This window comes from Pseudorca crassidens, chromosome 20 (genome assembly GCF_039906515.1).
Source record: "Pseudorca crassidens isolate mPseCra1 chromosome 20, mPseCra1.hap1, whole genome shotgun sequence".
Lineage (NCBI taxonomy): Eukaryota > Metazoa > Chordata > Mammalia > Artiodactyla > Delphinidae > Pseudorca > Pseudorca crassidens.
Window position 1 is genome coordinate 4,957,184 of NC_090315.1, and position 26,840 is coordinate 4,984,023.

General features: G+C 58.4%; 1 protein-coding gene and 1 long non-coding RNA gene across 4 annotated transcripts; one reads left to right on the forward strand and one right to left on the reverse strand.

Annotated features, from left to right (window-relative positions):
• Nucleotides 1-302: 302 nt before the first annotated feature.
• LOC137214920 (uncharacterized) lies at nucleotides 303-6,928 on the reverse strand. Its single transcript, XR_010939072.1, has 3 exons — nucleotides 6,583-6,928; nucleotides 4,610-4,814; nucleotides 303-569 (listed from the first exon to the last, which is right to left on the reverse strand). It is a non-coding gene; the product is annotated as an uncharacterized lncRNA (long non-coding RNA).
• Nucleotides 2,282-26,784, forward strand: PPP6R1 (protein phosphatase 6 regulatory subunit 1). 3 transcript variants are annotated; one of them, XM_067718964.1, is made up of 24 exons: nucleotides 2,283-2,926; nucleotides 12,609-12,841; nucleotides 14,383-14,569; nucleotides 14,650-14,787; nucleotides 14,879-14,944; nucleotides 16,288-16,400; nucleotides 16,487-16,600; nucleotides 16,928-17,090; nucleotides 17,185-17,337; nucleotides 17,453-17,587; nucleotides 18,135-18,199; nucleotides 18,291-18,406; nucleotides 18,489-18,574; nucleotides 18,734-18,823; nucleotides 18,899-18,996; nucleotides 21,463-21,520; nucleotides 21,609-21,781; nucleotides 24,135-24,268; nucleotides 24,354-24,534; nucleotides 24,646-24,716; nucleotides 24,874-24,955; nucleotides 25,423-25,533; nucleotides 25,617-25,688; nucleotides 25,801-26,784. In XM_067718964.1, exons 2-24 carry the CDS (start codon nucleotides 12,615-12,617, stop codon nucleotides 25,802-25,804), a joined length of 2,637 nt encoding a protein of 878 aa, XP_067575065.1. In that variant the 5' UTR covers nucleotides 2,283-2,926; nucleotides 12,609-12,614; the 3' UTR covers nucleotides 25,805-26,784. The 3 variants fall into 3 exon arrangements, with proteins under 3 accessions (XP_067575066.1, XP_067575065.1, XP_067575067.1); XM_067718965.1 differs by lacking the exon at nucleotides 25,801-26,784 and having other exon boundaries at nucleotides 2,282-2,926; nucleotides 25,617-25,692; XM_067718966.1 differs by lacking the exon at nucleotides 25,617-25,688 and having other exon boundaries at nucleotides 2,287-2,926.
• Nucleotides 26,785-26,840: the final 56 nt, after the last annotated feature.

Genomic DNA, 26,840 nt, shown 5'->3' on the forward strand with positions numbered 1-26,840 from the left:
ACGAGAAAGCGGCATTGGTCTTGCTGCCACTTCACCCAGCATTGGATGTGGTTGTCTGTCTGGTCATAGGCAGTGTAGTCCTTCCCCTTGGGTGCGGGCAGCAGGTCAGAACACTGGGCAAGCTGGCTCCAAGAGGAGGGAAGCTGGAGGGCTGAGCCGTGATGCCTATCCAATCCAGTAAATCATTCCTCAGCCTTTGGAAGGGGTGAAGAGGCAAGGAAAGAGACAGCAATAGAAGTTTCTCCATGTGGAAATGTGAGCAATGGGGAATGAGTGTTCCCACCAAACACTTTTTTAAAAATAAATTTATTTATTTAATTTATTTATTTTTGACTGTGTTGGGTCTTCATTGCTGCGCGCGGGCTTTCTCTGGTTGAGGCGAGTGTGGGCTACTCTTCGTTGCAGTGCACGGGCTTCTCATCGCGGTGGCTCCTCTTGTTGCGGAGCACGGGCTCTAGGCACGCGGGCTTCAGTAGTTGTGGCACGTGGGCTCAGTAGTTGTGGCGCATGGGCTTAGTTGCTCCGTGGCATGTGGGATCTTCCCGGACCAGCGCTCGAACCCGTGTCCCCTGCATTGGCAGGCAGATTCTTAGCCACTGCACCACCAGGGAACCCCCCCCCCAAACACTTTAAGAAGCTCCTTCCAATTCTAATGCAAAGAACAGCATTGTCGAGCTGTGAGTTCTGACAAGGTGGAGACCCAACTTCAGTCCTAAGCCCCTGCAGCTTCCCAGGTTCTTGGAGATGGACTTTGTCAGCTTCTCAGGTTCCATTTGGTGATTTAATATGGCCAACCCCCTGCCCCTCAGTTCCTGAGCTTATGCGTTAAAACAGTGTGGCAACTATGCAATCGTATTGGGGAAAAAGCAAGCAAAATGCTGTGCAAACGACAAAAGAAGCTGATGTAGAAGATGATTCAAGGAACAGAAGGAAATGCCTCACAGATGCTTCAAGCTGTATAAGAATAGTAACCTGTGTCCATTTTTAAACAAGACCTCAAAGATGAGAAGGTAAGCTTGGCAAACCTAAGGAAACAAATCGAGGACTGTGGTAATTAATAAATTAGATGGTTCAACAAATATCTGCTCCCTCTCATTGCACCTCCATGAGAGAAGTACATTTCCTCACCCATGGTGGGTGGGGCGTAGGTGCCCGCCCCATGACTTTGGGCTTGACCACGTGACTTGCTTTGACCAATGGATGGTGGCACATGTGAGGCAACCTGAGACTTGAAATGTGCTAACACCGTTTGGCTTGATCTGAGGCGCCTCTGTCTTTTCTTATGAGATGGTGCCCTGGGATGTCCATCGGTGCCCAGAATACGAGAGACATGAGGAACAGAACCAGCCTCACCAACCTTCACACCTGCAGCTCTAAGCTGTGAGCATGATAGGTTGTGGTTGCCTGTCACTCAGCAGTAGCTAAGAACATCACATGCAACAAATACACTGGAAATAGCAAGGAGCAGAAGAGACACAGCTGTAAAATGAAATTATTGACATGTGGTAATCAGCAGATGCAGGTAGAAATGACAAAGATTAAAGCAATTACAGAGAAGCTAACAGATGTTAAGCACAAATGCATAACTGACATCCTTGAAATAGAGAACAAACAACTAAAATAGGATTCAGTGAAAATGTCCCTGAAATGGAAAAGGTAAATCTGCGAGTTAAAAAAATTTTTAAATGCCGATTCCTTACACGCACTTACAGCGCTGATTCTTACAGAAGGCCTGTAACATGGCAAGAGAGGGGTATGAAAATTGAGGAAACTGAGGATCAGAGCAAGATGGGACCTTAAAGAACATGGACACAAAGTCTAGGAGAACCCTTCCAGTCGATGTTGTTAGAGGATACTTGGTGCAGCGGCTGGCAACAGTAAAGACACGGCCTGGGCAAAGGCCTAGAAGTGGGACTGAAGTCAGCCCAAGGCACAGAGGAGGAAGGCGTCGAGAAAGATCGCAGCGGGACAAAAAGCTCCTGGCCGGGGTTGGAGAGAAAAGCCGAGATGGATTGCTCAGGAGCCGACCCTGGAGGCGAAGCAGGAATGTGATTGGAGGAGACAGAAGAGCAAGTGGATATCCAAAGGGAGCGAGGGGATAGAGAAATTCAGGAGCAGGATTTCCTGTGGACTTTGGAACGGAGTCGCAGAGAAACGATGCCCTAGTGTGCAGTGGGGCCTGCGCACTGGGTTGCCTGGGTTTACTTAGGAAGAGACCGTTGGCACATATCGGCGCAAGCACTTCTGCGGCGGAGCTGTTCTAGCTGGGCGTGCTCCGCAGCGGCTGGCCAAGCGCGCATGCGCACTGTAGGGCTCGGGCGCGTGGCCTCCGCACACCTGCGCACCGAGTCGGCGGCGGGAGGGCGGGGCCTCCTGCGTGCCTCCGTTCTCAGGGGATTGTGGGATAGTGGCGGACGGAGCCGGGCGTCTGAGGCCCTGAAGCCGACTGCAAAGCCCGGGAGCCTCGCCGGTGTGGGGAAGGGGGCGGTGGAGGAAGTGGGCCTCGGCTTCCGTCAGCCGTTGCTCAGCACTGCGGCCTGTTCGGACTGCGGAGTAGGACGCCTTCTGTGACCGGCCCTTGCTTTTCCGCAGGGCGCGCCGGGCCGGGGAAACCGGGGCGACTTCCCAGCTGAGGGCCTCCGTGGGCCTCGCGACCCCGCCAACCTCCCTCAGACACCTCGCCTGCGGGCCCCGGACCCCCGCCCCACCCGGCCGGCACTGACCCCCGAAACTCTGGAACTCGGCGCGCGAGGGCCCCCCTAGGCCCGAGACGCTTGCGCGAGCCCCGGCGCCAGGGCGAGACCCCGCCGCCGCCCGTCGCCCCTACATACCGGCTCCCTGAGGAGGGGCCGGAGCCGCCGGCGGCGGGGCGGGGGGGGCGCCCCGATGAGCCCCGAGTGCGAGGAGCCGCCGCCCCCCCGCGCAGGTGAGCGGGCCGTACCGGGAGTCTCCCCGCAGTCCAAGCACCCGAGTCACCCTCCCTTCCCCCGAGTGCCCCGCCCAGGTATCCCTCGAGTCTCTTCACCCCTTCTCCTTCGGACCCTGTCCCTCGTCCGTGGGGGCTCCCTACCCCCGGTCTGTCCCTCTCAGCGCCCCAGGTCGCCTAGTGTCTCCCCCTCAGCCACCCTAGTCTTCTGTCTCTCTCCCCCTCAGCCCCCATAGTCTCCTACTGTCTCTCCCCCAGCCCCCCTAGTCTCCTGTCTCTCTCCCCCAGCCCCCCATAGTCTCCTACTGTCTCTCCCCCAGCCCCCCTAGTCTCCTGTCTCTCTCCCCCTCAGCCCCCATAGTCTCCTACTGTCTCTCCCCCAGCCCCCCTAGTCTCCTGTCTCTCTCCCCCTCAGCCCCCATAGTCTCCTACTGTCTCTCCCCCAGCCCCCCTAGTCTCCTGTCTCTCTCCCCCTCAGCCCCCATAGTCTCCTAGTCTCTCTCCCCCAGCCCCCCAAGTCTCCTAGTCTCTCCCCCTCAACCCCCCTAGTCTCCTGTCTCTCTCCCCCTCAGCCCCCCTAGTCTCCTACTGTCTCTCCCCATCAGCCCCCCTAGTCTCCTCTCTCCCCCTCAGCCCCCCTAGTCTAGTCTCTCCCCCTCAGCCCCCATAGTCTCCTGTCTCTCCCTCTCAGCCCCCCTAGTCTCCTGTCTCTCCCCCTCAGCCCCCCAAGTCTCCTAGTCTCTCCCCTTCCGCCCCCCTAGTCTCCTGTCTCCCTCTCAGCCCCCCAAGTCTCCTGTCTCTCTCCCCCTCAGCCCCCCAAGTCTCCTAGTCTCTCCTCCTCCAGACCACCCTTCCTTCCCCTCTCAGGCCCATTCCCCTGCCTCAGTGTCTCTTTGTTCCACCTTCCCCTCCCTCACCTCGTGTCCTGCCTCCCCCTCCTCACCTCCTGTGATTCCACGGGTGCCCCCTGTAGTTTTTAGTGTCTTCCCCCTCTGACCCCCCTAAGCCCCTGGGCTTCCAGCCCGCTCCCTTCCCCTGTGGCCCACTCCCCCGCGGACCCTTCCCCAGGACACCCCTTGCCCTCCCTCTCTGTGCCTCACCCGCTCCTTCTGTGCCTGCGTCGTAGACTCTGGGCTCTGCCTCTCACCCTGGGCTCAGGACACTAGAGTAGTCAGGCTTTCACCCTGGCCGTGGCTCCACGCCCTGCTGTGTCGGGCTGTGAGGAGGGCAGGGAGCCAGGCTTCTGTGGAGCAGCCACCACTCCGTCCCCTTTCTGTGAGGTGAGGCCGGCTGAGGGCACAGAGGGAGGGAGGGACCGGCCCAGGCCCTGCCCGGGGGAAACAAAGGCAGAGCCGGACAGTCACCGTTGCTGGTGTAGTGACAGAGATAACTCAGGGTGTTGTGGAGGCCACAGAGCAGAGGGACTGGTGAGACTGGCTCAGCGGGTGGCTTTTTCTATCTAGGAAGGGTGAGTAGGAGTTGACAGATGGAAAGTGGGAAGAAGGGCCTTCTGGGTGGAAGGAACAGCACGTGCAGATGTGTGAAGGTGGGAACCCAGGAGTAGTCTGCGCACCTGCGGTGCAGATGTGCTGGGCGCGCGGGCGGAATACCTTGGTCAGGCTGCTTGTCCAGGCCCTTGAACGTGACCCGGTTAGGGTCTTTCTTGCTGGATGTTTTACATACCTGTACGTCAGTGCCGAGGACACAGTTGTTACCAGTAACACCAGCCTGAAAGGCAGGATGTTTCTGGAAAGGAAGATGTGTTGTCAGGTGTGGGACGGGCTTCAGAATTGTAAAGAAGAAACTTCAGTGGGGTGTAGAGTGGCACTGACGTCAGTGCTGTCCTCATAGGGTGGTTCTGGGGATTCAGCGTGCTGTTTGTAGAAGCCTGTAGCAGAAAGCAAGGCACAGGAAGTGCACCAGGATGGGGAGCTTTTAGGGTTATTATTTAGTTTGGGATTATCCATTGCAGTGGTTCTCAACTCGGGGGCGGGGAGCGATGGTATGCCCCAGGGGACGTTTACTAACGGTGGGAGACATTTTTAGTTGTTACAGCTCAGGGGATGCTACTGGCATCTAGTGGGTGGAGGCCAGGGATGCTGCTCGACCCCCTCCAGTGCAGAAGACAGCCCCCCACAATACGGTGTTTTCCAGCCCAGCTGTCAGTAGTGCTGCAGTGGAGAAACTGCTTTCTTGCTTGGGTGTTGTATCCTTGTGGCTTATTTGCTTTCTTGCTACTGTGAGCGGCTGTATGTTCTGAGTTGTGTACTTTCATTTACTTTTGTGTTTTTAGTAGTTAGTTTTGTTGGGATACCTACTGTTCTTTCCAGTAAAGGAAATCTGCTGGTCTCCCCCCAACCCACCCACCCACCCAATGTTTTTTCAGGATCCATGGCCAGGTGACCATAGCAGGTCACCTTTCCCCTCTGGACTCCAGTTTTCATCAGTTCAAGAAGTATCTCAGAAACAACAAGGCCCTGTTGTATAACACAGGGAACTATATTCAGTATCCTGGGATAAACCATAATGAGAAAGAATATGAAGTAGAATGTGTTTATATGTATAACTGAGTCACTTTGCCGTACGGCAGAAATTAATACAACATTGTAAATCAACTAGGCTTCAATAAAATAAATTAAAGAAGAGAAGTATCTCTAGCTGTGGGCTTGGCCTTATGCTAGGTCCCGGGAAACTGGCATCTTGCTGCGGGAGGCAGGCGACCGAATAGGCAAGTTCTGTCGCAGAGCGCTTGGATGCCATCGTAGTGTGACCACGGGAGCTGTGCAAGTGTGGAGAAGGCCTCTAACGCAGTCAGGGGAGGCTTCCTGGGGGAAGTGGTGTCTGTGCTGAAGCCTGAAGGACCCACGAGGAGCTAGCTAGTCAGGCCCAGAGAGCTGGAGGGAAGGCAGAGGGAGCAGCCGAGCAGTCAGGTGTGGCGGGAGTGTTGAGCGCCATGCGGGTTGCAGCAAGAGATGAGGTGAGAGAGGCCTGGACGCCCTGGTGGAAACCAGAAGCCTTCCCCGCATTGCCGGGCTCAGTACCTGGGGGGTGGGGACACACCTTCCTTTGCAGGCTGCACCATGGTTTCCCCCGAACACTGGTTTTGTGGATCTTCCCATGGGAAGGGCCATCTTACAGTGGCCGCGAGGTGTCTCTCAGGGAGGAGACTGAGGCTTAGTGGAGTGAGGTCTGGTCTAAGGCCCCAGAGATTGGAATTTGGAGAGGCAGATTGGAACTCAGGCCTTTCTGACTTTGGAGCACCCTATAACACTCACTCCTGCCCTCTGATTTCCAAGAGCTATTTCAAAATCTATTCGTTGCTCTTTTCCCCTTTGAACCCATCCAGGAGATGTCACTGAATGGGAGCTTTCGGGCCCCTCCTCAGTCCTTGGCCGGGTATCCCATTCTCTTCTGTTTCCTAATTGTTCCATCCTCTGGGATTGGACCAGAGCTGCCACCTCCCCTGGGCAGGTGTGGTCTAGGGCCAGAGTGGTGGGAGGTGTTGCCCCTAACTGCTGCCTCCCCACTCCCCCAGCCCCCCATGGGAAGGATGAGCCACAGGAAAGTTCCAGCCCATCGTCCCATGTGGCCTTGGCCAGGTCCCTCTCCTCTGGCTTCTGCGGCCCCTACTTCCAAATGGATGTCCCGCCACTTACCTTGCTGGGTCTGTGTTGGGTCCTGCTGTTGTCCATTGTCCCCTTCCTGGAATTGGAAGTCCCCCACCCCCATTACATTTCAGATTTGGCTGAGAGCTGACGGACGGGGGGCAGTTAGAGGGTGGTGGTCTTGCTGTCCTCTGACCTGCTGGGCCCTGCAAGGGGCTGGGGGCTGGCCAACCAGCAGCAGGTTCTCCCCTCCTGCGGCTTGCCTGGCCGCTGTCTCTTTAGGGGCCTGTTGGCCTGTGGTGGCTGAGGGCAGCAGCGGCAGCAGGCCTGAGCTGGCTTCTCCCAATGTTGGAGTCTCTGGGCATCTCAGGTGGCCGCCCCAAGGCCCTCCCAGAGGCCTCTTCACACTTGACCTCCACTTCCGGGTGCTTCAGGGCCAGGGCAGGTGAGAAAGGGGTGGCAGATAAAGGATCAGCCCACGGGCTCCCTTGCAGGCGGGGCTGTGTTTGGACGGACAGTGGCAGCAGCGGCAGTGGGGACGCTCTGTGGGAGCTGCAGTCGGGCCCTGTCTGAGCCCAGGCAGGGCCAGGGGCTGGCAGGCTCCTGAGAGGGGCAGCTGGTGTCGGAGGCCTGAGAACAACGCAGCAAAGCAGGAAACCTGGGGCGATGGTGCAGAGCTGGCAGAGAGAGAGGTAGTTTTCGTTTTTAATGGCTTCCTTTCTCATTTACAGTTTCCCCTTCTTCCGTTTGCAGTCAGAGTCATGGTTTTCAAACGGTCGCTAAAAACCAGTAGGTAGTCACTTCCGTTTTCTTGAAGTTCACTAAAAGTTGCAACGAGTGGGGGTGGCGGGGTGTATGGCGCCCACCAGAGCACTTGAGTGACCTTGGTCACTCAGGCAAATGGGGCATTTCCTCAGGTCTTCTGTTTTTAGCGCCGTCACCCTGGGTAGTGGCTGTTCCTTCCCTCCTGCTCAGAAGTGTCCAGGCTCTAGCCTGGCCTCAGGGACAGATAGGAAAGGCCAATACCTGCTGAGCACCTGCTGTATCAGGACCACTGGCCTGACCCTGCTGTTCTCATAAAATGGCCCTTCCTGATGGCTGTGCCCCCATTTCACAGATGAGGAAACAAGGCATTTGGATGCCAAGTGCCTGCCCATATTCACCCCCTTAGAGAGTAAGAATGAAACCCACCTCTCCTGTCCAGTTCCCAGGGCTTCCAGGAAGTTCCATTAAGTGGAAGGTGGGATTGACTGTCAGGACTTGAGGCTAGAGTGAATTGAGAGTTTGTGGCGGGGGAAAGTGTTTTTCTCTGTTTTCTTATTTCCACTTCTGTATCTGCATCTCTGTTCTGCGTAGAGCTTGAGACCTGATGTTTGTAGGACTCTGACTACCACTCGACTGCATCTGATCCTTGCAGCCTTCTCTGATTTTCAGAGGAGGGACCTGAGGTTCTGAGAGTTAAGGGGCCACCTGGTTTCTGAGGCCGCTGGAGTCCACACCCCCCAGCCCTCCGCCGCACCCGCTCTCCATTCTCCGTTCTCTGGCAAGCCAGCTTTGGGAGGGAAGTCCTACCTGCTGTCCGAAGCAGGTGGGAGGGGTGGGATGGGAGGGGCGTAGCCTGTGCCGCGTCTCCAGGTGCTTTGGAAGTGTGTGAGCGTGCCTCAGCCTTGAGAATTTCCTCCTGTGCTCTGGAGAGGGCGCTGAGTCCTGGTTCTGCTGTGGCTGGACCCCTGCGGGTCCCCATCTCCTCAGCTATCAAATTGGAATAATAACAGTGCTGTACCTAGTCGTCTTGATTAGAGATACAGTGCCATGCAGGTGCACAGGTTCTCTGAAGGGGTTGCAGAGCCCTGTCCCCCAGCTCTGGGGGGCCTGCTTAGCTCAGGGACAGCCTTGGCAGTGAGGGGGGACCTGGGTGTGCTCCCGAGGTGGAGCCTTCACGCCTCAGCCTTGGCTCTGCCCTGGCGGCTTGTCAGTTCGGGGTGTCTTGGATACAGAGCAAGGCCAAGGCCTGGCCCTGTCACAGCAGCCTCAGGCAGCTTTGGTTTTGTTTGTTTTTGATAACTGGTTTTTTGGTTGAGATGTAATTCATACACCCTATGTGACTTATTCATTTAAAGTGCACAGTTAAACAGTTTCTGGTCTATTCAGAGTTATGTAATCATCAGTCACCACAATGGATTTTTTTTTTCAAATTTTAATGACTATTATAGACTTTTTTATTCCTTTCCATTTTGATAGTATATCCTAATCCAGACATTTTGTGGCTTAACCAGTTATTTCTTTTTTTTTTTTTGGCTGCGTTGGGTCTTCATTGCTGCGTGCGGGCTTTCTCTAGTTGTGGCGAGCGGGGGCTGCTCTTCGTTTCTCACTGCGGTGGCTTCTCTTGTTGTGGAGCATGGGCTCAGTAGTTGCGGCACACAGGCCCTAGAGTGCGCGGGCTTCAGTAGTTGTGGCACACGGGCTTAGTTGCTCTGCGGCATGTGGGATCTTCCTGGACCAGGGCTGAAACCCATGTCCCCTGCATTGGCAGGTGGATTCTTAACCACTGCGCCACCAGTGAAGTCCTACAATGGATTTTTTAAATTGAGGTATCGTTGACAAATAAAGTTGTATACAATTGGTTTTAGAACTCTTTTTTTGAGAACATCCTTTCCCCAAAAGGAAACCCCATACCCGCTAGCAGTTCTTCTCCCCCACCCCCATGTCCACCATCTCCTGAAAACCACTAATCCGCTTTCTGTCTCTATGGATTTGCCTTTTCTGGATGTTTCATGGAAATGGAAATATATGACGTAGTCTTTGGTGATTGGCTTTGTTCATGCCATCTGGGTGGCCTTTTGACCTCTCTGGTCTCCTTATCGCCGCACAAGTCTGTGATGTAGAAAGAGGTGGTGTTCTCGCCATGGCGAGCTCCTTGTCCCTTGGGCCCAGCAGTGGCTGCCCCTTGAAGTGATTCTGGTCCCAGGTCCACCTAGCTCAGGAAACCCATTCAGGCCCGGCTGTGTCTTGAAGTGAAGAGGACGGTGGAAGGGTCCCTCAGAGGTCTGGGAACTGGGCAGAAGTGGGGAATTGCCCTCGTGCAAAGGCAGGTCTCTGAGCACTTGCAGAGCGGGGGGTGCTGCCTTGATTTCCTTTTGGAGCAGTGGTCCTCACTCCGACACAGGGACCCACGTTCGGCACTGGGTTCAGCCCACTCTCCTTCCTCCCATCCCCAGCGTGCCTGCCCTGGTGGTCACCCCTACCCCACCCCACCCGACCTGTGACTGTGGTTTATAGGGAGCCTCTGAGGGTGGCGGCTGGGGGAGACAGGGTGGGAGCGGGTCCCTTTACTGATTCCCTGACAGGTATGTCAGCTTCCTGCCTCAGGAGCAGGGTCCGTGGGAAAACTTGGGGTGCCTTTCAGTTAGTGTTTCTGAGCACATATTGCATGCCCGGTACCGTGCTAGGTGCTGTCCAGGGTGCTCACAGCAGCCCAGCAAGGAGGGTTCTCTCTGCGTTGTCCGCCATCCTATCAGGGCACATTCAGCGTAAGGGCTGTACAGGCTGTGAGGTATCTGGCCCAGCCTTCCTCCCTGAACTCAGAGATGTCCACTGAGTAAGTGCTAGACTCGAGGCTGAGCGTTTCGCTAAGCCCCGCAGGGACCAGGAAAGAGCTGGCCTTCAGCTCCTTGAGGGTGTCAGCTGGTGAGAGCCAGGTTAGGGAAGGCCGTAGCCAGGGCAGAGCCAGTGCTGGCAGCCACCTCGGGCCTGAGCTCACTCACTTATTTTGTGAGTGTTCATTGGCAGTGGCTGGGCACCAGTTAATGGGATGAGGCCCTGCACCCTGAGAAATTACCTCCTGGGGTTTGGGTGCCATCTCCACAGTTCACCAGCCCCCAGACCTCGGTGTACTTCAGTTTCCTCACCTGTAAAATGGGGCCACCGGTTCCTTCCTTGGGGGCGATTGTGAGGGTAGATTGAGATAATGGCTGTGTGGGCCTGGGAACGGTGTCAGGGGTGCAGCTAACGTGGTTTGTCCACTTCATGTGTCTGGCGTGTTGTCTGCAGTATGCCCCCATTCCCGCAGAACCAGAGGCCTAGGGCTGGAGGCAGTGACGTCACACAAGAGGCTTCTCAGGGGGCTGCAGGCTCTGAAGGAGATGCGCCCTGAAAGGGCAGTCGCGGGGCGACATGTGAGCAGCCAGGCCAGAGCTTGCTCGGGGAAGGGTGGTACCAGGGGACGTGGCCTGGGCTCGGCACACGCATGGAGGTGGGTCGGCCAAGAGGGTCGCAGGTGTGAAAAGCCTGGTGCACATACTCAGACAGGACTGGGACGGTGAGTGCTGAAGAGCAGGAGGTCCTGGGTGGGGAGCGCCAGGAGATGGTCAGGGGCCCTCGGGGTCTTCGTGCGGAGACAGGGGAGCCACCTCAGGGTCTCCTGGGGGGAGCAAGCATGAGGTGCTCACGTTTGTGTTTCAGAAAAGCGTCCTGAGTGGGGTGGGGTGCAGGGCTAAGGGGGCGGTCCCGGCATGCTGTCGGACAGGACCCATGAGGCCTGTGGGACTGGGGGCCCTCAAGTGCCCCCTTTGTCCACCCACTGTCTGGGGTCGGTGTCTGCTGCTGTCTCCCGAGGTCATGGCTCGTCCACTCCACCTTCAACCGTAGGTGGCCAGGGCTTAGGAACTGACATGAGTCCTGGCAGGGATTGCAGATTTAGAGCCACTTGTTCCCAGTCACTGAGAAGTCACCCTGAGGGCTGGGAGGAGATAAGTGAGGCTCCTGAGGAGGCTGGAAGGGAGAGCTGGATGCTGGTGGCGTCTTGAAGGAACCGAGGGGCAGAAGGCCAGTCGCCTGCCCGCAGCCACACGTGCCACCCAGCTCTGCCCCGCTTTCAGCCCCAGCTGCTTCCCGAGTCGAGCGTCTTTCTCCCCTGGGCTGGTGCCCCATCTGGCAGGCATGCTCTCCGTGGTTGGGATGGTGTGGGCCAGAAATGGCGAGGGAGGGCTTTGTAGGAGAGGGACTGGCGTGTGCATCTGGGAGGTTCCGGGAGGGGCATCCTGGTCTCTGGGTCTGTCTTCAGTGGTCTCTGCTTCAGGTGGTCTCCACGAGGTGGCTGACGTGCGTGAGCTCTGGTCAGCGCCTGCACGGTGCTCGGGGGGCCCAGCTTACCCGGGTGTGGTTGCCCGTACAGTGGGGTGACCACAGCCCCTCCCGAGGGCCATAGGCACAGCACCCGGTGCATAGGGAACCTGAGTGGGCAGCAGGTGACCTGGGAACTGGCGGCCAGCTCAGGGCGGGTCTCTACCCGGTGGCCGACGCTGGGAGCCTATAGAAATCTTCAGAGGAGCGCCCAAATCCCTGCTGGCCGAGGGCTTGGGCCCGCCTGGCACCTGCTCAGTGCTGCACCCGAGATGGCCCTAAGGCCAGTGCCGGGTGGGGTGGGCCACAGCCAGGCGCACAGGATCTCCAGTGCTGGCCAGCGAGCTGCCATCCTCCAGTGCTGGGCGCTGGCTTTCCGTCCTCCCTGCTAAGGTGGTTCCGCGTCCTGGTTCCTTTTGGCCCTGGGCAGCGGCTGCTCTGGGAGCTGCCACCCCCTCCCCTCAAACTTTTCCTCTTCCTGTCATGGCACTGGGTACGGGGGCTCGGGGTGTGTGTGCGTGTAGTGTCCAGGCAGCGGCCACAGCCTGGAGACGTCACAGACCTTCCTCCCTCTGCCCCTACCCCACACCCTGCACACAGCACAGAGATTGCTGGGCTGGATGGCAACCGTGCTGGCTGTCATGGGGCATTTTAATTTGTTCGGCAATGCAGATTGAAGCGAGTCTGATGCCAGAGGTTCCAGGATGAGCACAGTTCCAGCCTAGATGTGGGGACAGTGGACACAGGCCCTGCGGGGGACAGGATCATGGTGGCTCCGTGCACAGCGTCGGGGCTGTTTTCCACGGGGCCTGTGTGTGGTCGCACCCGGGGGTCTTCCCCAGGCCTGGGGGCTCGGCAGTGGACAGGACAGTCGCCCATAGGGTGGTCCTCGTAGGCTGGGAGGTGGAGGGAAGCGGGCGGGGTCGGACCCCACGTGTGACAGCCCCTGCCCGCAGGGCGCCATGTTTTGGAAGTTTGACCTGCACACGAGCTCGCACCTCGACACGCTGCTGGAGCGGGAGGACCTGAGCCTGCCCGAGCTGCTGGATGAGGAGGACGTGCTGCAGGAATGCAAGGTCGTCAACCGAAAGCTGCTGGACTTTCTGCTGCAGCCGCCACACCTGCAGGCCATGGTGGCCTGGGTCACCCAGGAGCCGCCGGCCAGCGGCGAGGAGCGGCTGCGCTACAAGTGAGCCCCACCCTGTCGGTCCCCCACGGTGGGACACCCCGACTTGCTGTGGACGTTGTTGACTCCCGTTTTTGTTACGGGACTTCCCAGACGGAGGGATGGGCAGAACGAACCCGAGGACCCTTCCCCAGCTGTTAGGGGTGCCGTGTTTGGGCAGTGTGTTTCATTGGCCCACACCCCACCCCGACTTTATTTCCATGGTTTATTCAGTTGGATTTTTGTTCCCTTTTTGGAGGATGGGCAGCGTGAGGCCTGCCCCCTCACCCCCCACGTTCCCAGTGCCCAGTGTGACGCCAGGTGCTAAGGGTGTGCCTGTGCCCCCTCCCCCATGCTCTTCTGCCCTTCCCTCCCACCATAGGGCCCTCGGGTGTGCCAGAGAGGGTGGGCGAAGAGGACAGGGCCCTGTTGAGGGTCAGTAGGAATCGTCTCCATGACGGGAGGCTTCTGTCTGCCCTGGTCTCTGCTGCCCTTCTTTTTTATTTATTTATTTATTTTTGGCTGTGTTGGGTCTTCATAGCTGTGTGCGGGCTTTCTCTAGTTGCGGCGAGCGGGTGCAGGTGCTACTCTTCGTTGCAGTGGCTTCTCTTGTCGCCGCTGTAACTAAGCATGGGCTTAGTTACTCCGCGGCATGTGGGATCTTCCCAGACCAGGGCTCGAACCCGTGTCCCCTGCATTGGCAGGCGGATTCTTAACCACTGCACCACCAGAGAAGTCCCTTTGCTGCCCTTCTTGAGCCCTGCTCAGTCTGTCCTGGACAATCCTCTTGGTTCCCTGGTGTCGCCCTCTCCCTGGCCCCTCACACTATAGACACACAGGTGGTCCTTACGAGCTCTGCATCTTCTGTCCCCGGAGGTCTTGAGCCACATGGGGAGTGGGTGACTGCTTCTCCTCACTTTGCCCTTTGTGAAGTGGGGGTCTGTGAGGTGCTGCCAGCTGCTTAGTGTGGGGTCTGGTGCACAGTGGAGACCTCTGGGGGACCAGCAGAGTGTCCCCTGTGTCCCCCAGTGTTCATCTGTCACTTACCTGCCCCCACGTGTGTCTTCTCCCTTCTTTGCTTTGTTCGCCCGGCCTCTGTACCCCCTTGAGTGTGTCCAGTGGCCCCGTGGACTGGGCTTTTGCTCATAGTAGCAGGGAGCCTTCATTCTGACACCTGTGCCGAGCTGCCCCTGGGGTCCCTGCCGTGCCTCAAGGAACCCGCTTCCCAGAGGCCTTATAGTTTATGGGGCAGAGCTGGAGAAGGTTGTGGTCCCCCAGGGCCCTGGGTGGCAAACTGGGTGGGGCAGTCCTCTCCCTGTCTGTACAAGGAGGTGAGGGGATGAGGTTGGATTTTAGAAGGGTCATCGGGGCTGGGCCTGGGTCAGACTGGAGGGTTGGGGGTAGAGGGACTAGAGGGACAGGTGTTGATAGGGGGTCAGGTCCAGGCTCAGGAGGCTGGATGCTGCCTTGGGGGGTGGGGAGCATGAATGGGCTGCGACTGGGAGGCGGGGTGGTTTGGCCTCCGCCCCCACCATGCCCTCCCCGGCCCTTTCTGGGTGTGTCAGGTACCCCAGCGTGGCCTGTGAGATCCTGACGTCGGACGTGCCCCAGATCAACGACGCACTGGGTGCGGACGAGTCCCTCCTGCACCGGCTGTACGGCTTCCTGCAGAGCAGCGGCAAACTCAACCCGCTGCTGGCCAGCTTCTTCAGCAAGGTCATGGGCGTCCTCATCAACCGCAAGACCGACCAGGTGCCTGGGGCCCCAAGGAGGGTGGGCGGGTGGGCGTGGGGCTGGGTCCTGCGCTGACGTGCCAGTCCCTGTGTCCCCAGCTCGTGTCCTTCCTGCGGAAGAAGGACGATTTTGTGGACCTGCTGCTGCAGCACATCGGCACCTCGGCCATCATGGACCTCCTGCTGCGCCTCCTCACCTGCGTGGAGCGGCCGCAGCTGAGGCAGGACGTGGTCAATGTGAGTGCTGAGGGGCTGCAGCGGGGCAGCTGGGCAGGGGTGGGCGGCAGGAGCGGGGTCAGTGAGCGGAGCTCCACCTTCTCGCCCCCAGTGGCTCAATGAGGAGAAGATTGTCCAGCGGCTCATCGAGCAGATCCACCCTTCGAAGGACGACAATGTGAGTGCAGCCCGCCCACCTGATGTTTCCAGCCTCCGCCCCACACCAACTTGTCCGTCCACTCCCTTCTTAAACGAGTTGATGAGAAAAGGAAGCATTTGGAACTGTGTGTATTTGAGCGGGGGGCTCCTGCTGAGAACAGAAAACGGGTGTACACACATGGAACGTTTCTCAGGAACTTGGCCCATCATCCCTTGAGGGGTCAGGGCTCTGAAGGGGGTCCTTTGGCCCTGGCCCCTCGCTGCTGCCCTTCTCAGGGGCCCCTCTCCTCCTCCCCTCTGTTGCTGGCTCTGTGGCCTGGTGGCTCTTCCTGTCTCTTGTGCCTGGATCAGCTCTGCCTGTCCTTCAAAGAAGCCACCCAGGAGCCCTGAGTCTGTCCGCCCGGCCCACTGGCTTGTAGGCAGAGGTCCACAGGCGCAGGTAGTCAGCACCAGGCACTCAGCCAGTGCCTGGCCTGGGAGAGTGATGACTGTCCAGGCCTTTGTGGCAGAGGGACTAGGGGTATCTGCCATGAGCCAGGTGGCAGGGCATCTGTGAGGGGCTCTGAAGTGTGGCCCTGGCCTGGTTGGTCTGCATGGGCCGGGGGTCTGTGGGTGGGCCCTGGAAGCACCTGTTGGGTTAGACTCAGAGCTCTGCTTATGGTTGTCTTTGTTTATCTTGCAACAACTTTATTACATACCACATAACTCACCCATTTAAAATCTAGGATTCAGTGGCTTTTAATATATTCACTGGGTTGTGCAGCCCTTGCCATGTTGACTTTAGAGTATTTTTCATCACTCCACGGAGGAAATCCTGTACCCATTAGCTGCCGCTCCCCATTTCCCTCGTGGTTGCTTGGCCCCCACCAACCCAGTTTGCTTTCTGTCTCTGGGTTTGCCTGTTCTGGACGTTTCGTATAAGTGGATTGCATGATGCAGGGTCTTCTGTGACTGGCCTCTTTGCCTTAGTGCCAAGTTGTCTGTGTTCATCCATGTTGTAGTGTGTGTCAGCGCTTCATCCTTTTCTAAGGCCAAAGAACGTTTCAATTTGTGGATAGACCACAGTTGCTTATCTGTTCACCAGGTAGTGGACGCCCAAGTTGTTCTCCTCTGTAGCTACTGTGCATAGTGTGGTGTCTGTGTGGGGTGTCTCCTTTTCCAGGAAGTCGGCTTTGGTTTCCCTTTCTCTCTGTCATCTCTGCCTTCCCAGTGTTTGGTGCTTTTGTTCTCTCCCTCGGCATTTGTGTCCCGGGGTCTGTGTGACCCTCTGTCCTCAGGGGTGGGTGCCCATTCTTCAGCTTGTGGGGCTTCCTGACACCAGGGCGGGGCCGGGGTGTCATCTCTGTCTCCCCCCTCCCCCAGCAACATTCCAACGCATCCCAGTCCCTGTGCGACATCATCCGCCTGAGCCGGGAGCAGATGATCCAAGTGCAGGACAGCCCGGAGCCTGACCAGCTGTTGGCCACCCTGGAGAAGTGGGTTTGCAGATGGTGCCCAGTCCAGAGGGAAGGGGGAGCCATCTGGGGGCCCTCCTCCCTGACGCTTGCCACCCCCGCCCCAGGCAGGAGACGATCGAGCAGCTTCTGAGCAACATGTTGGAGGGGGAGCAGAGCCAGTCCGTCATCGTGAGTGGAATCCAGGTGCTACTGACGCTGCTGGAGCCCAGGAGGCCCAGGTGAGAGGCTGGCCTCCCTCCCCAGGTGACCCCTCGGAGCCCCACCCTTCAGTTCCGGGGTGGGGGTCACTAGGGTTCCGGAGGGGAGTCCTCTTGTTCCCTTCTGGCAGACGAGGAAACAGGGTGAGTAGACTGCCTGTAGCTTCGAGCTGGTCTTTAGGATCCAGGCTGCTCGGGTGGGTCACTGCCCCCAGGATCCCGGGCTCCCAAGGGCAGCAGCTTCTCACTCCCTCCCAGGTGTGGCCCACACGTGCAGACGTGTGCACACACATGCATGTGCACAGGCTGTCTGGGCGGTTCACTCTGCCCTCTGCCGTCCCTCTGCAGGTCTGAGTCTGTGACTGTGAACAACTTCTTCAGCAGCGTGGATGGGCAGCTGGAGCTTCTGGCCCAGGCAACCCTGGACAACGCCGTGTCCAGCGTGGGGACCCTGCATGCCCTGCGCCCACGGCTCAGCCGCTTCCACCAACTCCTGCTAGAGCCGCCTGAGGTGGGTAGGGTGCGTGGGGGAGGGGGTGGCAACAAGGGCGCCCCGCCGTCAGGGCAGTGCTGGGGCAGGAACTGAGCTTCTCCTGTGCCTGCAGCTGGAGCCGCTGCGCACGACATGGGGCACCCTGGCCCCACCGCTGGGCAACACACGGTTGCACGTGGTCAAGCTGCTGGCCAGCGCCCTGAGCGCCAGCGATGCGGCCCTGACCCAGGAGCTCCTGGCACTGGACGTGCCCAACACCCTTCTGGTACAGGGGACAAAGGGCAGGAGGCGGAGGGGGCACTGTGTGGAGGGATGGTTGGGTGGGGAGGATGGGGACTGGGTGGGGGTCGCTCGAGCCAGCCTGTGCCCCTCACCCCCAGGACCTCTTCTTCCACTATGTGTTCAACAATTTCTTGCACGCCCAAGTGGAGGTGTGTGTGAGCACGATGCTGAGCTCTGGGCCTCCTTCCAACAGCAGCTCTGACACACCCGCCCAGAACCCTGTCGTGAAACACGTGAGTGGGGCTCCCAGGTCCCCCTTTGATCTCTGGGGGTGGGCTCTGCCCCACACCTTCCCCTCGCCTGTTGGGTGCTGCCAGGCCATTCATGTGCCGGGGACTGGGAGCTCAGCCTCTTCCTTAGGTCGAGAGTCTTGGAAAGTAGAGGGTGACGTGTGGGGGTGAGGATGAGTGGAGTGGCGACCTTGGGGGACAGTGGATGTCGTGGGGGACTAGGAAGGGTCCTCCCAGGGTGATGGCCACCACACTAGTGGAGATGCCTTTCTGGTTGTAGCCCGGGGCCTAGGGAGGAGCTGACCAGTGGGGCGCTGGGGGTGTGGACAAGCAGGAGTTGGAGGCAGGTGGAATGGCTCTGGGGTTTGCTGGGTGGGCTGAGCGGGCGTCACACAGGCAGGGGGCATTTCTGGGTGAGCAGAGGAGGAGCGTGCGTGTGCACACTGGCTGCACGCTCCTTGTAGGCAGACCAGGGGCTTGGAAGTGGGCTGGGGTAGCAGGGCCCAGCCGTGGTCCCACCCCACGCCAGCCCCTCGCTGCTCCCCCGCAGCTGCTGCAGCAGTGCCGCCTGGTGGAGCGCATCCTGACCTCCTGGGAGGAGAACGACCGTGTGCAGTGAGCGAGCGAGCGTCAGGGCCTTCCCTGGGGAGGGCAGGGCTGGGCGGGCGGGGCGGGTCTGTGTCCAGCCGCGGCCCCTCTCGCCCAGGTCCGCAGGGGGCCCTCGGAAAGGCTACATGGGCCACTTGACAAGGGTAGCCAACGCCCTGGCGCAGAACTCGGAGAAGGGGCCCAACGCCGAGCAGCTGGGGCAGCTGCTGAAGGGTGAGGGCTGGGGCTGGCCCGGGGGCGGGAGGAGGCTGGGCGCCCGGGGCCTTGTGTCCTCACACCCCCCTTCCCCCAACAGAGCTGCCAGAGGACCAGCGGGAGCGGTGGGAGGTGTTCGTGTCGGGACCCCTGGCGGAGACCAACAAGAAGAACACCGTGGACCTGGTGAGGCCCCTGCACCCAGGCGCGCCCACGTCGGCCCTCACCGGTGCTCCTCCTTCTGGTCCAGCCTGGACGCCCCTCCCCACAGCCCCAGCTCGTGCACGTCCTCTCTGGGGGCTCCGCAGGCCCTGACCCCTGCCCTACCCCACCCCCGCTGCCCAGGTGAACACCCACCACCTGCACTCCTCCAGCGACGACGAGGACGACAGGCTCAAGGAGTTCAACTTCCCAGAGGAGGCAGTGCTGCAGCAGGTGGGGGCGGTGGGGGAGCGGGGCGGGGCGGCTGTTCTGGACGCCGGGCACTGACTGCCCCCTGCACCCTGGCAGGCCTTCATGGACTTCCAGATGCAGCGCATGACCTCAGCCTTCATCGACCACTTTGGCTTCAATGACGAGGAGTTCGGGGAGCAGGAGGAGAGCGTAAAGTGAGTGTGGCCCATGCAAGGCTGGGGCAGGCGGGGCCCGCCGGCCGCGTGACACGAGGGACGTGAGGTGGCGAGTCAGCACGCGCTGCCGCAGCGTGCTCCTCCTGCCGTCCTCCCCACATCCTCCTAGTGTCCCCACTGCCCGCCTAGCGCCACGTGGGGCTCAGCCTGGAGAGCAGCTGGCCTCGGGCCCTCTTCCCGCCTCTTGAGGACCAGGCAGGAGGCGTGGGCGTCCTGGGACACGGGGGCTGGCTGTGCAGAGCTGGGCTGCGGAGCTTGTGGGACAGACACTCGCAGACTCAGAGCTGGCCTACCTCCCCCCGTGGAGGCCTCAGAGCCTCGTGAGAGATGGTTTTCAATGACCAGGTCTGATTATTTGTGTTTGTCCGGTAACACTGACAGCAGTCGCTTCTGGCCTTGCGCTCGTGAACTACGTTCCTTATTGTCCAAGTTTTTTGCTGATAGAGAAAAAATTAAAAGTTTTAGTGTTTTGTCAATTTCACGAGCAGCCTTACGACAGCAATGGGTAGATAGTGAAAGGAAGGTCAGGCAGCGAGAGTCTGAAGGGGAGACTGTGTCGGGGTGGGAGCGGAGCCACCACCTGTGGACTCACACTGGACCCTGGGGGCCATGCAGGCTCCTGGGGGACGTGCTCAGTGACCGGCACAGCCAGTGCTGTCAGAGTAGAAGATGAGTCCATGACACCCAAGAAAAAGTGGAACGGTCACCAAAGGGCGTGCCGTGGGGGTGTTCCTGAGCTGGGTAGTGACAGAAAGGCCCGGCTGGCCCCTTCGGGGCTGCATGTGGGGGCCGGGGCCCTGGCCTGGTCTGTTTCATCACAGGCAGCATGCCGGGCCCTCTCAGGTGTTACCTAGTTATGTGCCATGACGACCCTCTGCTCAGGGCTCAGGATCCCATCTGCAGCCGGGACGCAGTGCTGTCACTCACCCCAGGGCACTCACCAGTTACTGTGGGAGGGTCAGCTGTGGTCTCTCGGGCCCACAGCGAGACAGAGACCCTGTAGGACTCAGAAGTGAGGTTTGTGTCTGCTGCTGCTCTGTCCCGCACAGCGCCCAGTGCTGGGAGGCCCCCTGGAGAGGAAGGACACTGGCCAAGGAAGACACCACCCCTCCTGGCGGGGGTGGTGACACTCGGTGAATGGCCTCAGCTTAGCCGGCTGCCCTTTTGGGATGAAATTGTGTTGCTTCTTCCGTCAAAATAAATCCCAGTGAGGTTAAAAGCTTTAAACGTAAGAGAAAAGTAAAGCCGTGAAGCATTCTGGAACAGAAAATGGATGAGTATCTTTCATCTCAGGGCTGAATTAGCTGTTCGCAGGGCTCTGGTTGCTGGGCCTACCAGCTGTGCATGCGGGCTGCTCCCTCTCTGTGAAGGAGATGAGAATACCTGCCCTGGTGGTGGTTGTGAGTCCATTTGTCACGTGCTTGGACGATGGCTGTGCCAAGTCAGCACTCAGAGATTGTTAATGTACTTCCTGAATCAGAGAGACAGATAACAACCTGGGGAGGATCCCTACCACATGGTGTGGAGCCCGGACCTCGGCATAGATACAAAGTGCTCTTTCCACAGAACAGGAGAAGGATGGACTGGTGCCCCAGAAAAAAAAGGGGGTGCAGGATGCAAACAAAACAAGTAGGAGGCTGTTGAAAAATTGCACAGTCTGCGGGTAGGAGTATAAATTGACAAATCTCTTTCCACAATTTGTGTCAGTATTTAAAATGCATGGATTTAATTCCTTAACCCAGGAATTGCGCTTCTGTGAGGCCTTCTGAAAGAGAAAGAATTGAGCGGAGATGGGTGTGGGTGGATGTGGACACTGCAAGGCTGGAAGTTGGAGATGACGAGCACCGCACTCCCCGTGATCCCTAGGATCACTCGCCCCCATCTGGGTCCTGCCTCGGGCTGGCAGTGGGGCCCACACAGAAGCGTTTTTGTTTCAGCTCCAAGGCTGATACTTTTGGCCCAGACTGGCCCTCTTTGGGCTGGGGCGATGCTTTGTGTGGGGCGGCCCGTGTGAGGCTGCATCCAGTAAAGTCACTGTGAACAGTGAACTGTCTCCTGTGGGAAGTGTGTACATAGAAAATGAATAATCTCACCCAGCATATGATCTCAGACCCTAAAAACAACCTCTCCGGCTAGGTTCTGTGTCCTTTATTTTACGGTAGAGGAAACAAGGTTCAGGAGTCTTAGGTGGGGCCTGACCCCGTCTCCTTGTGGGACCTCACTCGGCTGGGGGTGTGCAGCTTGGGCGACTCACTTAACTCCGCTCTGCAGACATCTGCGCTGATGGAGGGTGCTGCCAGAGTTGATATGGGGTTATAGATCAGCTTTAGCGAGGAGGTGCGTTCGCTGGTACAGGGCCCGAGGAGAGCGAGGGTCGTCCAGCAAGGGGATGAGAGGGGGAAGTGGCCCGAGCCTCCCCTCAGTGCCCCTGTGCTTCTCCCGCAGTGCGCCTTTCGACAAGACGGCCAACATCACCTTCTCCCTCAATGCCGACGACGACAACGTGAGTGCTGCCCCCTACCCCTGCTGGTGGGGGCGGGCTGCAGGCAGTCAGCTCACCTCACCACCACCGCCCCCCCCCGCCCCCGCAGCCCAACGCCAACCTGCTTGAGATATGCTACAAGGACCGGATCCAGCAGTTCGATGATGAGGAGGAGGACGAGGAAGAGGGCCAGGGTTCGGGGGGGTCTGATGGAGAGGATGGTGCCTGGCAGGGCGGCCAGCTGGCCAGGGGGGCCCGCCTGGGCCAGCCCCCGGGTGTGCGGTGAGTACCCTCCTACAGGCTCCCCAGCACAGCAGGGCCACAGGGCCCATGTAAAATGGTTTTCATCAGCTGGAGTGAGTGAGAAAAATAAGGAGAAGGTAGTGTGTCTATTATTTGGGGCACTTTCAATTGTGAGTGATAAAAACCCAATTCAGATAAGTTCAGTTACAAAAGGAGTAGGATAACCGCTTGTGCAAGGCTGGAACGGTAGGTGGGTCCTTCAGGTACAGCTTGGTCCAGGTGCGAATGGAACCATTATCTGCCCTCCCCCCCTACTCTCCTCTCCCCTTCGGTAGCTGTCGGGCAGGTGTTCTTCCCAAAAGGGCAGTAAGTGTCCTGTCAGCTCCTTTCCCAAATTCCAGTGAAAGGAGACACGATGATTGTCCCTCACAGTCCCAGCATGCGGGTCAGTAAGCTGTGACCTGCTCTTTGTACAAGAAGTACATTATTTTTTCTCTTACTAGTTGGCCCCAGAATCACTGACTAAATGCATTTGGGTGGCATAGACTTGCCAATGTGAATACCAACTCAGGGCCTGCACCTTGACCCCTGTGGCTTCTGATTTGAGGGTTAGAGTGTTTTAACTTTTTAAATTGACGGGTGACTAGCATACAGACAAGTAGACGGATCTTAAGTGTCCGGACACGTGGACATCCCTTTGCCAGCACCCAGAGGAGGGAGCAGAACCATCCTTGTACCCCCGTGCCTTCTGCTGGCCGCCCTCCGAGGGTGACGCTCTCCTGACTTCTTGCCCTATAGATTTTGCCTCTTCCTACATGTGAGGCCTATCCCTCGGGTGGGTGTGGTTGTGTGTCACTTGCCATCCGCTGGTGTGTCGTTGTGTGACTGCCAAGTTGATTTGCACTTACGGGTGTCATTGCCAAATCCAAGGTTGTGATGCATCCCTGTGTTTTCAATGTCAGCTTTTAACGTTTAGGTTTTTGATCCAGCTTGAGCTAGTTTTTTAGATGTGGTGTGAGGTGGGAGGGTCCAGCCTCATTCTTCTGTGTGTGGGAATGCCAGTGTCCCAGCATCACGTGTTGAAGAGACTCCCCTCTCACTGGATGGTCTTGACACCTTTGTCAAAAATCTTTCTACTGTACTTGCAAGTGTTTATTTCTGGCCTCTGTCTTCTGGTTCATTACTGTTTCATCATAGTGAGTTCTGAAATTGGAAATGTGAGCATCCAGTTTGTTCTTCTGTTTTAAGTTGTGTTGATCATTCCAGGTTCCTTGAGATTCCAGGTGAATTTTAGGATCAGTTTGTCAGTTTCAACAAAGAAGCCAGCTGGGACCCTGAGAGGAATTGCCCTGAATCTATAGGGCAGTTCAGGGAGTGTTGCTATTTTAACAATATTTTGTCTCCCAGTCCATGAACATGGGATGTCTTTACATTTATTTAGGTGTTCATTACTTTTCACAGTGTTTTGTAGTTTTCAGAGTATAAGTTTTATGCTGCTTTTGTTAATTTTATTTCTAAGCGTTTTATTCTTTTTGATACAATCCTGAGTGGGATTGTTTTCTCAAAGTCATTTTGAAGTTGTCATAAGTGTGTAAAAATAAAAGTCTCTCGCACATTGATCTTGTATCCTGCATTCTTGCAGAACTTGCTTTTTCTAACAGTTTTAGAGGACTCCTTAGGTTTCTATATACAAAATCACCCTTTCTGCAGTTAGAGATAGTTTTGCTCCTTCCTTTCCAAGTGGGAAGAGCAGGCCCCCACATCACTTCCCTGATCTGGGGGGACATCGGGTCTCCCTGTTGAGTGTGACATGGGTTGTGGGTTCTGGAGATGCCCTCCGAGGTTTCCAGGTTCAGGAAGCTCCCTCTACCCTGTCTGTCTACCCAAGTGTCTGGCTCGTTTTCACTGTGCGGACAAGCCCCTTCTGGTCACGGCAGTCAGTGACCGTGGAGCAGCATCCACGTTTGCTTAGCGGTTCCGCATTGGACACGGTATCTGCGTGTTAGTCAACACTCAGCCGTTACGTTTGGAGCAGCTGCGCTGCTGGACTTTGCCCTCCTCCGAGGCTATAATGGATGGAGGAAGAGTGCGGAGTCAGCCTTCCCTGCGAGAGCTGTGCAGGGGGTGGGAGGTGTCCCCGTTGCTGCTGAGGGCTAGGCGGGACTTTTCCGCCCCTGTGCTGCGGGCCGGGCCACGCTCTTTCCAGAGGGCACTCAAGTTCCCACCTGCCTTCCCACCACCATGGGACATGGGCTCTTTCTCTGGGCCTCTTCCCCGCTGCCCCCTCCTCTCCATCCCTTTGATTCCTTCCCATCGTTTGCCTGGGGCTGGCCTTGGTGGGGTCAGAAGGGTGCCCAGCACAGTGGCTGACTGACAGGTGTCCCTGGGGCAGGAGCGGAGGCAGCACAGACAGTGAGGACGACGAGGACGACGAGGACGATGAGGACGACGAGGATGGTGACCGGCGGGTGGCCCGTGGCAGGGCTGGGCCCACCTGTCATCCCAGCCCCGGCCCCCAGCCTCCGGGTGGGTGCATGCGCGGGGCGGGCGTGGTCAGGTGCATCTGGCTGTCTGCCTCTGTGCTCACCCCTGTGCTGCTCTCCCTCTCCAGGCCCCAGCTGGACAGCAACCTTTGACCCAGTGCCTGTGGATGCCCCGACCGGCCCCCAAGCCTGCAGGGAGAAGGAACTGCACTCTGGGCCCCCTGCCCCACAGGAGCCCCGCAGTGGGCCCCTGGACCTCCCTACCCCGAGCCCAGCTGGCCCTGCAGCCCCCAGCACCCTGCAGCTCAGGTGAGGCCTAGTGGTGGGTGCCCAGGGCCTGGTTGCCTTAAGCTCCAGCGCCGACCCCAGCTGCAGGGCGGCGGGGGGGCTGCACCTTAGGCTCCTTCTCTTGCCTCCTAGGTCTCAGGATCCCATCCCTTCCTCAGCACCTCAGGAAGCCACAGACGGCAGCAAAGTAGCGGAGCCCTCGGGTGAGCCGCTCTCTACCCACTCTCCATCCTGCCCACCTCACCCTCAGCCCTCCCATACACAGCTGTCCCCTGGCCTTGTCCACACCTGGTCCTGAGGAGCGAGGCTGGTGTTAAGCTCGCCGAGTCTCACATCTCTGGGCCACTCTGCTCCGCACAGCCCCCTGCCAGGCCTTGGTCAGTGTTGGGGACCTCCAGGCCACCCTCAGAGGGACGCACTCCGCTCCCAGCTCCTTGGACAGGTAACTGGCTAGGGAGCAGCCACTAGGGGGCCAAGAAGGGGAGAATCTGGGGCGGTGGGTAGAGCCTGGTCCCTGGGCTGTCCCTGCCCTGGAGCTAATCCACGTGGCCCTTGCAGGACCCTCCTCCCCGCAGGTGTGTGCCACTGCCTCAGAGCTTCGGGAAGCTGAAGGTCTAGGGCTGTGCCTGTGCCCACACATGGCCACAAGAGAGGATCCTGGATCCCAGGGTCCCGCACTCAGCCCTGGGGTGGGAAGGCCCAGTAGGATCAGAAGGGGGCTGGAGTGTGCAGAGCTCGTGTCCCGCTAACCTTGAGCTGCTCCTGCCGGTGGGCGGCTCCCAGGGGTCTTCGGATGTGAGGGACGCCCCTGAGCCGTGCACGCCTTCCCTGCTTACACAAGCAGGGGGCTGAGGGATGAGAATGCCCAGGAGGGTGTCAGTGACAGTAACCCCACGGGTCCCCCCACAGTGCAACCAGAGACCCTGCTACCTCTGTCCCGGCCCCCAGGGCCCACCAGCACCCCCAGACCACGGAGGGGGTGAAGAGCCCAGAGTCCTTGGGGCTCCCCCGAAGCCAGAGGTAAGCATGGTGCAGCCTCACAGGGCAGCTGGTGTTACGTAGGGGGGCACTGACCTCCCCATGTCGTCCCTCTCCCCCAACAGTGCCCTGGCCCTCGAGCCACTTCCGATGCCCAATGGCTCTGCCCCAGGAGGGCCGGCGTCCCCGGGCTCCCAGTGAGTGGTGGGGCTGGGGGCAGAGGGTGGGCTGGGGCAGGGCAGGCAGGAACTTCACGGGGTGGCCACAGGGTGGCAGGCTCCTCACGTGGGTCTTCCTCTCGGTCCCCAGGTAACTGCCTGGTCCCAGTGGTGGCAGCCAAATCCTCCGTACTCCACGTGGACCCTGTCCGGGTGGGGGCAGGGCAGGTTCCGCAGTGGCCCTGTTGCCCCATCACCCCATCCCTACCCTACCCACCCCAGGTCCTCTCTGGACTCCCAGGAGGCTGGTGCCAGGGAGACAGGCCCCTCACCCCACCCCCATTTGCACTGAGAGAAAAAATTATGGAGTTTTGTCTCCTAGAATAGAGTCAAATAGAGAGAAAGAGAGAGAGAGACCTATATTATATATTATGTGTGTGTATATATATATATATATATATATGTGTGTGTGTGTGTGTATATATATATATATATATATACATATATATATATATATATATATATATATATATATCTCTCGAGGGGGGAGAGAGTGGGTAGGCGGGGAGCCAGAAGGAAGCAGGACTGGGTGGCAGTGGCTTGGACCTTCACCCTGTCCCACTGGGGCCGCTGTGGTGAGGGTCCTGAGGCTGCCACCCACCCTCCCCTCCCACCATGCCCACCCACCCTCCGGTGCAGACGCCCACACCCACACTTGGCCTTTCAGCTCAGGTCCACCTTGGGGGAGGGCCCGAGTGGGGGTCGTGCCTTTGCCCAAATCCCCTTGCCTCGGACCCTGCACTTTGACCCAGGCTGGGAGCTAAAAGACCCTCCACCTGGCCCAGCCAGCTCTGTGGGAGAGAGCTGGGGGTCCTGGTCCCAGGGGGCCTCCCCAGTGACATTCCCTTGGGGCCCTCACGCACTCACTGAGACCCCCCCATCTCCCATGGACTCTGGGGCGGGGGTCTGGCTGGGGTCCCCGTCCTACTCCCAAGGGTCTGGGGTCCAGCCCAGCTGCCAAGTGACCTTGTCCCAGCTCCCTCTCCCCAGGCTGGCGTGAGTGTGCGTGTGTTTGTGCCGAGCTTCAGTTTCATATTGCAAATATAAACAAATAAAGGAAGACAGTTTAAGACTCTTGCTGCTCAGACCTTGAGTTCTGGGACATGGGGTCGGGGAGCCTGAGCTGTTCCC